This window comes from Sinohyriopsis cumingii, unplaced genomic scaffold, assembly GCF_028554795.1.
Source record: "Sinohyriopsis cumingii isolate HCF-2022 unplaced genomic scaffold, ASM2855479v2 utg000426l, whole genome shotgun sequence".
Lineage (NCBI taxonomy): Eukaryota > Metazoa > Mollusca > Bivalvia > Unionida > Unionidae > Sinohyriopsis > Sinohyriopsis cumingii.
The window spans coordinates 5,263,360-5,275,457 of NW_028315897.1; the positions used below are offsets into that span (position 1 = coordinate 5,263,360).

A 12,098-nucleotide genomic window follows, 5' to 3' on the forward strand; every position below is an offset into this window, starting at 1 on the left:
GGTAAGTAAATACCTCGATCAGTCCCTTACTATGTGGAATAACTAAGCATCATTCAGAGATGAATATATCATATCAAGGAAATCTAATTTGATTCACATATGCTCCAGTTTTCCAGGACAAGATTAGACCTTCAAGGATTTGAAAGTTAATGGTTCGAGAAATATCAACTTGAAAGTGTCAACAATAATTGCCTTATGAAGATATGTATATAAAGCTGAAACAGTTAATACAAATATAATCACCCTAATATTTCTGAATATATATCATATTATCTTCAGGTGCAATCTAAATATATTTTGTTTTTTTTAATGGTCGAGCTAGGTCTTACCAGTTGACTAAGGAACGGAGAAAGGAGTACACTCTTGATTTCTTTTCAATCAAAACACAAGTGATTCAATGATAAAGAAACATTGATTAAAGGTGCAGTTTATAACCATGGCAGTCTTGTTTTTTATACAAGGCCTGACTACCATCATTGTTTTGATGTACAGTTTGGTATATGAAAATGACAAACAAGGTCAGGATATATATTTGCCCTATTCAATTAATTCATTATATAACCTCTTTTGATGGATGGACATTAGATACGGATTAGTACATTTATATTATCTTGAAATAAGGTTTACTACGTAAACGAAAATATGACTTGATTGTAATAAGTCAAATATAAAATCTGGAGCGAGAATGATTTTTTATTTAGACTTCAACTATATCGTAATAAGTACCTGAATTGAATTGATATAAATGACAATAAATTGGTTGTCAGGTCGGTGAGGGTAACACTAAGAATGACTTAAACAGCTAGTAAATTATACAATAAACATCATATAATTTATGATTTATAGATTGATAGATTAATTAGGTATTGTTGAATTTAATTCGCATGTTTAGTAAGTCAGGATCACTCTCAATGCAGTATTTTACCGAAGGTCACATTTCATATTCGATATTTATCACATATAATGTGTCTCGGAGAGTGTCTCGTGTTAATTTGCTACTTTAACTTGAATTGCTATTCATTCTCGAGCGGCTTGTCGTCCATGCGTGGAATCAACAACATTTATGTGGATCGTTTGTGTGCGTCCGGGTCCGCGTTATGGCATTTTGCATTTATCCATCGGTCTTATTTAAAAGCAACTGGATTTGTAATGAAATCCACTGATCAGCCTTATGTTCTAGTCATATGTGGTTGATGTTTATATTAACAATGTTTTTTCCCCGTTCATCCACGCGATTGTCCCGGACATTGTTAAAAAAAAAACACAGCTTATACCTATCATCAGTGACGTTTCTAAATATTACATCGGTGACATATGCAGGATCTAAAATATTTGGGAGAGTATTTTGATTCATTTCGATACCACATTTCATACTCCCATTTAGCAATGGCAGCGAAACGCTGTTGATAATTAAAGTATTTGGCATTGATGTAAAATGAACATTCTTTAAAATCATAGGGACTATCTGTCGGGTATTTCTCCCCGACAATCGATGTGTACATAGAATAGTAATATACAGATGTCATACACTATAGTAATGGGAATTCGTATATTCATTTATTTGCGTCACCAATAGCGATTTGATCATATAAATTCGTTTATGAATTTATTACCGCCGTTATTCGCCATCGTCAAAGTACCTTCGACGAGTGGCAACCTATTCGGTGCGATACAATAAATGCACTGCCGTTGAGTAATGACGATAAAATCAAGTACTGACTCTGCATTAGGACGCACGTGTTTGGGAACGGCGTCGAATATGTGTAAATTGCAGAGACTAACGCTAGTGAAAATATATAGAGATCCGTTTATTACTTACTTGCCAGGTTGGTTTCCAAAGAAAGTATTGGTATAGTTGTTAATGTATTGTTGTTCATGTCAAATGACTCATCCGTGGTGCCAACATAAAGACTTATAATCGACATAATTATGCATATATCACAATAGCAATTTCCCGAGATATCTTTGATGACAAAATTCAACATGATTTTCGTAAATCGTATCGTGACCTCGATAATATAACTTGATCTTAGCCTACACCACATCAAGATTGATACTATTATAAACTCGCTCCTTTCCGAACACTTCCACACATACATTCATGCTTATCACGTATATATTAGAAAACTTACTGAGACTAGTCTCGAGTTTACTGATTTGATTTACATGGACATGTATTTGAGGATAATTTCTGAATCCAGGTGAAGCTGTTGATATATATTCATATGAGGTAAATATAGTTTTAATCAACCCATACAAATTCACCAACGATCCGAACTCAGTCAAGTTTGCATTATGGTCAGTATAAACCACGCTGATATGTACCATACATAGTTGTATCTACGCTGGCAGTCAATGTCATAGCATAATTATGGTCTTTTATAATCACTTTGAAATGTAACACCCGTCGTTGTACTTGCCGTTTATGTGTCTCTATGTTTAAATAACCCGCGGAAACAGTCACAACAAGGATAGTAGAAGTGTCAGTTGGATAACTTGAAATAGGCCCAGAAGAATATAGACACGCGAAATTACTTAAGGGAATCCCCTCTAAGAGATTTTGAACATGGCCAGCACTATTTCGATTGTTAAACATAATTCACCCAGATCTCCCAAGGTAACACCGTTCAGAGATAAGTAAAACATGTTGAATAAAATTCATCATATATAGACACATGATGACAGTGGAGAGGGACAAATGTTATGATACACTTCCCTACGAGGATGCGGCCAACATGTAGCTGCATACAAATTTACCAACGTTGGCTGACAAAGGGAAGCCGCCGCTAAGACAATCGAATAGGACCTTACTTCAGGAACGTGTACATACTGCGCAACGTAATCTTGATTAGATTGAATACTACACGACAAGTAATCGCTGCAAACTCATTGGTACATAAACCATATTTGTTGTCATCGTCGGCGTGGTTTATCTCGTTATAATTTCCACGTGGTTTAGCCTGCTGATATCGGTATGATTAACGCCACTACTGCATTACAGGCAACTATTACGACAGCCTCAGCGGCCATTTTAACAGATTTCACACCATAGCTCAAATTATACCCAGACAACCTCTTGAAGCAGCCACACATTTTAACAAGCAGAGTAAGAGTATGTTTATCCACGATTGAACGATTTCCCACGCAGACGATGCAATTCCTGATGATGCAGGTGCAGGTGGTACAGGTACTTTGGATGAAATCGTTGGTGCCAAGGAATGGACAGGTAGTGCTGGTTACTTAGTGATTCATTTTGTGGCTGATGCCATTTTTAGGTGATACATCTCACGGCTATAATGCCTATTACCTTCTAGGTAGAGATAAACTGACAACCGCTATTCCCTCTGAGAAATATAGTCCCGGGAAGGAAATATTTTCGCAATATGGCTCCGTAAGTCTCATAATAAATGACATATCTTTCTGCTAATTTGTCATGTAGCAGAATTACGCCTGCTCAAACGTGTTCGATATCTGCACTTTCTTCTATAGGGAACTTATTTAATGTCGTACTACTTGCATTTCCTCAAGACTCGATCCACGGTTTTCAAGTTCGGTTGTTTTATCTGTGGGAATATCTGCACTCATCCGTTCAATAAATTATAAACAGTCCTACAAGACAACATAAAATCAGCATCAGCTGTGATTGTGTCGTCGACAAATCCTGATATATTCACGGGATCAGCTATGGCATTATTTGAGATAAATAATCTTGTGGTGAATGCGTGTTTGTGCGTTGTTGTAGTGTCGTATTCCTCGGGATATAACTCGTAAAACTCTTCTACGACGGCCTGACATTGCGTGTGGTTTTCCATACATTAACAGTGGTTTTCTGCTTTCCAACACAGTTATCTACAACTGTTCCCCTATCTGGCTATGACATATAAATTCGTGTTGATATCTGTACCACATTTTGCAGAAATTCCCAAAGTACAGTTTTCAGTGTCGCGATTGAGTCTGTTTCATCCAGTTAATATATTTCACTTTGTATAGGAGACCGTATTTTTATAACCGTGCAGCATTTGTAAAACGTGTATTATTAGATGCAGATGCAATTGACAGTAAACTATACCACTGAAATGTACTGAACAACTTTTGTTTCCTTTTCCTCCACGTCAAAACTTTGGTGTGGCTTTTGCTGGATCGTATACATGCTGTGTATCCACATATTTGTACTTGGCAATGTCCTCTTTGAGGTCCTTTTGGAATATGTGCACTTCAGGCGTGGGATGTTCTGTTATACATTGAGATTTTGCTATTTCTGCCATGTGAGTGTTTATCCAAATAAATTCACTTAATCGTACATGATTTGTTAAAATTGGCATAATCAGCAATGCACCTAGATCCCTTTAGAATATCCTGACGTAAGGATCACTCATCTACTAGCGGAGTCCTGGCTTCAGGGACATACGGACTCCCCATTGAACCGATTAATCTCCTGATTAATAAATAACAATAAAACATTACGAAGTTACATAGTTTAGTCGTTACAGCATGGAGAGAGCCAAGGTGATTGTTCAGTCACATTCCGGCGAAAGTGAATTTGCGTGTAATATTTTCACAGTTTGATAAATAAGTATCATTTGCACGACTGGTAATATAAATCGCTAAAGACACGCTGCAGGACCGCTGATACAAGAAATGGATACAAATCATTGAAATTTTGCCACATTTAGAAAAATGTTAAATGTCTAATATTGCCGATCCCACAGAAATAATAATGATCATAATCTTTCTAAGATTCATGTCAATCGTAATGTAATCTCGTTGCTGACATTTATGTCAATATACTCAAAAATCAGTGTGTCGATATTTACACAAAAGGCAACCATGTGTCCTAATTGTTTCGAGAACAAACATGATTCTTGGTTATATTTAACTATAAAGATCAATTTCCTTCGATAAAGAAATACGTGAAACTAATGTGGTTTTGGTGTTATTTTGTTACATTGTTTGTTTTCGTTTTTTGCAAGACTGTATTAGGCGACTTAACAATATCTAGAACAAAATAATTACGCGGAAAATTATAATTAGAATCGCTCTCCCTATTGGATATGTATGATTATGACTGATTTTCTCGAGTTGTGGATAGTAGTGTTCACGGTAGTCATACATACGGTCACTAAAGTATTATATATGTAAACACAATGACTGAGTTCGACGCGAACTGTTGAGTGACAAGAAGACCATGGATGATAAGCGTATTATATTAGCAGCACGTACTAATATACAGAATGGCTTCGTCCAGGGAACGTATCGGGAATATATTTGTAAAAATATGACAGCACCGGGTGCCTGTAAATAATCTGACGACGAAGTGATTTTGTAATCATATCGTTTCAATACCATACTCTGTGCCGCTACGATAATATCACTTGGGTAAACCCTGTTGGTGTGTTATGCGACATTGATTCGTTGCATAATAAACATAGACAATATAGACAACCTCTCCGTGGATCTGAAAAACATTTAAGTAATATGACCCACGTTGAAATTCATGTCAAGTAATCTTGTTATTGAAGTTCGTTGTACTTACTCGTGATAACTGTAGTCGTGGTTGGTTGAAGATAGCGCACCAACCTAATGACAATTTATGAAGGATGTTATCACCGGAAGAGCAAATATGATCTACTTAAACTTGAGATGGACGCTAGTCCGAACAAACGTCGGCCCGCATCCAATGGATTTCAACCATATATTCGCGAGAGTGACGGTAACGACTTCATCAACAACAATCCCATTTATATTATAGGCAATCTAAGCGGCTCATTAAAATACATACTTGATTGTGTCATTGTGATACAAAAGCACATTCATATTATTGGAACTTCAGCACATTTAATGCATTGTACGCCATCACTTTGCGGACTACTGGTACATCAGCACATTCAAGACTTTTGAAATCATTCCAAACCATTATTTACTTTTGAAATTATGATAGGACATTTGAAATTATTTGGAATATAAATCACAACAATGTCTGTTTGGAATATTCACATTTGTAATCTAGATATATGAAATGTCTTTTGTAATTTCTTGTTTAAATTGTTTACTCTATTTAGTTAAAGATCTAGAGTCGTAACAATAGCAATGACAAGATGTTCAAGATGGCTGCCATTGTGCCGTACATCATATAAGATTAACAACATTTCTAGTTAGTACGTATATACTATACATTGTAAGAAGGATTTGAACGAAAGCACAATTTAGACTTGAACAGTCATGAGGAATACGTAGTTATGCGAAGCTTGACAATATGCCAGTTAGCAAACATAATACCAGCAGCGTGGGCATTTTTTAAATTTAAAACCAAATAAACATCAACATTCGTATTTCGGTGAAATCGCTATGCTGATAAAATCACTGATTCAGGAAAAATATTGATAACAAGGTTTTCAAGATCACCACCGTGACAGGAATATTCGATGCCTGAATGGCATCACTAGGACAAACTTAATTTCAAATGACCATCCATCACGGAGGAGCGGGTTTTACAAGAATGTTAATGATATCCGTTATTTAATATTTTAGAAGGAGTAGCAGCAACAAACTCCTTGTGCTGACTGGCGAAATAACAGAGCTAACGCACATATTTGGACTACAACCGATATATTTTCAGCGAGAAATTAAACATACATTTAGATCTAACATACGTTGCCATCAAAGATAATGGTTAGAATGTATATATTTTACATTGTTCTGAAGAGTGTTTCAAACACTATTTAATACCAATGAAACCAAATACACTTTAGAAAATTTACCAATATAGAGTAAGTATGGTCACGAATTTGAGATTTGGTGGCTATTTTGAAACATAGTTACGCCATTTGTACAGCCTCCGTCATATTTTCAGTGGAAAATGAAGCGGACATTTAAATATAACAAATGTTGCTATGAAACGGAAGGTGTAGAATGTATATATTCGATAATGTTATGTGCAGAGTTTTAGACACTATTTATTATCTATTTAATGAAGTAAATTTTAGACAATGTGAGATATAACAAAACAATGTTAATCAAGGTATATATTTAGAAAAGTGCAACTAATTATCATGTCAAGGCTTGTAAAGTTCAAGGCCGGGCAGTCAATAATTTAACACGATGGACAGCTGGTCGGTCAATGTAGAACTATAATATTCACATCATGAAACAAAGGTATAATTAATTAGCCAATACAAGTGTCGGTTTGTACGGATTTGCTAAAAGAAGGACGTTATTTCTTTTTCCCACAAGAGCAATAAATGCGCGATATAGAACCAATATGACAAGGGTATGAATAAAAATTTGGGATAATAATTACTTTTCATAAATATATTCGTCTCAGACATCACATAATAAATGCAAGTAATACATGATTTGTGCTTATTTACGCAGAGTATCTTTATTTTTTACTTACTCTTTCTTTTTTCTCTCTTTCTTCCTGAAAGAAAAGAATAAGTCTGATATTAGAGAAGATGATATCAATCCCTATAATATGCTCTCCAGAAAGGGAGAGGACACGCATACACAAATTCGTCATACTCGTAAATGGAAATACAGGGCAAAATACACAGTGTAAGTGATTACATGAAACAAAGAAATCCGAAATAGTTGTCGTTTGAAATAATATAGTGTACGCCTTGCCTCGTATGCAAAACTTTGAATAGGAACTTTTCTTTCCTTTCTTTATCCTGCAATGTTTCATCAGTTTGGTAATATATAAAGGTAGGCAAAAAGTAAAGTGCGCTGCTAATTCCAACAACAAATTAAACGGCAGACAGCCTATCATCAAATATACACTGCCTCTCTGAAGTTCTTGTTTTATTATTGTTTCACTGTATTTGTCCTCAAACTGTGTGTATAATTATGAAGTCACTCATCTCTCAATTGTCGTGTGGACTGGTATAATTAAAACGTACCGCGGATGCGGTAATGTGTGATCAGGAAAGTGGGCAAACAAAACCAATATTGTTTTATTTCAGAAAAGTAAAGCGTTTTCAAACATGCTCATCTGCTTATTCTTTCGAAGACATTAGCTGTCATTCTTTTTTCCAAATCCATGCTCTTTCCTCAGTATTTGACTAATTTGTATAATTAAAGAGTTTTTTGTTGCACAAATGCCTGCAGAACATTTCTCTCTCTCTCTCTCTCTCTCTCTCTCCAGTACAGTGTATCCAAAATGATAGTTCAGTACATTGGTATAAATTGGCAATGTATGTTTATTTATTACACACAAATGATACAAATGTGTTTTGTGTATGTACTGGTGTGGACATTCTTGAAAGACCAATATAATATGATTAGAAAATCTTATCAGGTTTCCTCACTATTTTCATCAAGGAAAAGGAATAGGTAGTACATTATGCAAAGACGACACTGTCCTAATTAAATTGACATTGCACACTTGATACGTCTTCCAGCAGATAATCCTTTGTTGATATTTGAATATTAGAAGAAAGGAAAATAGAAACTTGCACTTTTCATAACAGTTCACCTTACACTATGAGATTGTAAGAACCGTTCTCTCTGCATTAGATAATAAAATATTATTTTCGTCAATCGATGTAATTTGAAAAAGAAACGAAAAACGTGGATCAAGCACGGTCATAGGACGGCAAAATCCTATTTTACTAGATTTGTATAAACTGGCAGTGTGTGTTTCATTTTGTTATACAAAATAATGATGAAAAGTGTTTTTGTGTCTGTGCTGGTGTGTACATTTTCGAACGATAACGAGAATCTGATTAGCAAATCTTACACTATGGGTATTTCAGACCAATATGAATACACTTCTTTGGAAGTGTTAGGCAACGTCAACTGCATCATTTTTGTCAAAGCTGATTGATTCATGTCCCTATATATGGAGCATGGACTTACATGCTATAATTATCGGCGTGGATAAGTATAAAACGTGATGATTTTTATGACAAAACAAGATGTCAACCATAAGCTTGTTTAACTATCTTTATACTGGCTGAATCCAATGAACCATTATTAATGCCAAAATATGTATTATATGTTGATGAAATATATCTGTAATAATTGCATAATTTGTCTTCTATAAATGGCTGATATAGCTCATTCACAATGGCATGATTCTGACTCGAATTTGTTGTACTATCCCCTACGAAATAATGAATAAACATCAAATGTATATTAGCCGTAAATTCAAAATGGATGACAGCAGTTAATTCGACTTCATTTAAAGCTTGAATTTAACGCGATGTTTAAATATAATGATACTGATGCAACTAACGTAGGACACCAAGTCAATTGGTAGCTAAAAGCACAATATAAAAATCAAAATTACTAACGAAAAAACAATCCACATATCTGCTAAGAAATATTCCTATCATTTGGCAGACTTTCGATTAAAATTAAAGTAAACGTTTTCGGTACTGAAGCATTAAGGAATAAACAAATTGATAAAGGGTTCCACTTTGAAAACATCCAATGATGAAACATAAATAAAATGATTAAATACAAATAAAATGATTAAGTACAAATAAAATGATTAAATACAAATAAAATGATTAAATACAAATAAAATAATTAAGTACAAAAAAGGTCATGAGCATACTGCATATAGTATTTGTTGTATTCACGCATCATTCAAATTAGAATTTTGTTTTGTAAGGAACACTTTGTAAAAAACACAACAAAATGGTTTTGGATGAAATAGCAGATGGAAAAATGACTGTTTGATTTGATGTTATTATTATAAGGCTTAACGTCATTTTTCAGCACAAGATAGGCTATGCATGACGGCCAGTATTAACGGTGGAGAAAAAAACCAGGGAAACCCCGGAAAGAACCACGAGAACCTACTGGCAAGCCTTTTCACATACCCACATTGGCCGAGCCCGAGAGGCGAACCCACACAGACAGACGTGAGATAGCAGTTATCCGAAACGATGAGTGCTTTAGAGCACTCGGCCACAATATGACCTCAGATCGGCACCATTTTTGGCATAGTAAGTATCTTAGCGAACATTTCATGTTAATATGACCATCCATTCAGCAATAGCAACGATGACAAGAGTTACAAGATGGCCAACATTGCCGGAAATTCAATTATGCATATTTTATTGTTGATTTTCCCCGTTTAATATGCAGTTAAAATACTAATTAAAAGACTCATTTGTTCGTATAATATCTGTTCGGTGAACACTTTTAACGTCGATTAAAAACAAGGTACAACCCGACTCGTTTTCTTTTATTTGTTTTATAACTCATCTCGTAATGACGAGGTTTCCTCTGATATTCTTCTGTTTTCCATCCACATTTGATTTTGAATGGGTAATATGGCATTCGATACCTCTGTCTAATCTGTGTTTCAGTATCGCACACCTAGAATGTTGTCTTTGTACATAAAGCCTGGAAGTACTTTTGATAATGAAATATTCAATAAACAGTCAGCTGTTAAAATATCAGGAATCATTTATTGCTATAAATTTGAAAACTAGTGTGTTATTTCATGTTTTTAGATTATTAACGGGTCTGAGGATGTAATTGTGTTGCATACAGTATCTGCTGAAAATTGCCGATTTTGTACGTACGGTTTAATGAGGGATACCGTTCAGTGGCGACTAGACTTGTCTAGAAAATCGCACTACCTCCCGCTAATAAATTATACTTGATTGTGACAACGTTTAGGACAGAATGCTGAGATTGCAGATGAATTTGATGTGCAAAGTGACTCCAAACGTAACAGATAGGGACAATCCATGTACTATGCAGATGAAATCTGTTATATGCCGGGAGTAATAAGAGACAGTATCAGCATACATCTAAAAATGTAAAACGATTATAAAAAAAAACTTCTGATGAGCGAAAACATGAAAACAAACAAAAAAATTAAAAATAAAATAAAAATTTGGGATGCCTTAAGTTTCGAACTCGCAACCTCTTGTCTGACAAAGATTAGTAATAAAAGATAGTTTAAACATAAATATAAAAAGTAAGAAATAACGCAATAAATCTTTGGAATGCGCGAGTTTAAAAGAAAGTTCAAACATGAACAAGTAACAAACAACAAAGTAGATTCTGCAACTTTCGAACTAGAGAATTCTTGTTTGGAAGCTTAGTAAGAAAAGAAAGTTTCCACACAAAAGTTAAAAACGAAATAATAAAAACAAAACTGCGATGCCGCGAAAATCAGACTCGGAACCTAGTGTTTGGCAGGCGTTAGTCATAAAGAAACTTTCAAAATAAACAAATGGGGTGCCGCGAATTTCGAACTGACAACTTGTTGCTTAGCAAACGTTAGTATAGAGGAAAGTTAGTAGTTAATGGGTGCGAACCTTGTTTCTTCTAGCATTTCAACTTAAACAGTAAAAAAAATTAAAATTTAAAAATTGCGATCAGCGAGGTTGAAAGAAAGATTCTACATTAAATTGTTTTAAAAAAATATATAACCAGATTGGGATGACGCGAGCGTTTAACTCGTTACCTCGTGTTTGGCGGACGGAAGTCATAAAAGAAAGTTCCAACATGAAAATAAAAAGTTTATAAAAGGCAATTGGATACGCGAGTTCAAAAGAATGTATGAACATACAAATTAAATCAGAAGCAAAATTAAAATATAAAATAAAACTTGATATGCCTTATATAGTAAATATTATGGGGATAGTGGTTGAGTCATGGGACGCCATTTTGGTTTAATTTTCGTGTTGATTTTGCTGAATATTTTGCAACATTATGCTGAGTATGAATAATCATTAATTCTAACATGCTTTAAAGTAATTTGTAACGTCACGAATATGAACAGAATATCGGCCCTACTTACCGGTATGGCATACAGAAGAAAAACATATCGTTTTATCATTTCGAATAACTGTTACCAAATCTGTTATGCAAATTTTCAGTATGAGTTTAATAATGAAAACTACACAAATTTTGTTCTGTGACATAAATAGGAGAGACAATACTTTGAGTTTACTCAATAATAATCTTGAACCTCTTCAACACAACTTGAATTTCTAGAGTTTTGATAATATCTGTGCAATTAACAATAAAACCACCATACAGTATAGTAAATTGTAAATTATAGCAATATTATATATATATATATATATATATATATATGGTAATCAAATAATTGACAGATTAAACATTAACAT

General features: G+C 34.4%; 1 protein-coding gene across 14 annotated transcripts in view; it reads right to left on the bottom strand.

Moving 5' to 3' along the window:
• LOC149774113 (E3 ubiquitin-protein ligase TRIM56-like) overlaps positions 1 to 12,098 on the bottom strand; it is a 76,038-nt gene that overhangs the window by 52,675 nt on the left and 11,265 nt on the right. For 9 of the 14 annotated variants that reach the window (XM_089945789.1, XM_089945784.1, XM_089945787.1 and 6 more), the window contains one exon: positions 7,394 to 7,417. The exons of the other annotated variants lie outside the window; for them this stretch is intronic. In XM_089945789.1, coding sequence (XP_089801915.1) covers positions 7,394 to 7,417 — 24 coding nt within the window. The remainder of the gene's footprint in view (positions 1 to 7,393; positions 7,418 to 12,098) is intronic. 14 annotated transcript variants of the gene reach the window in all.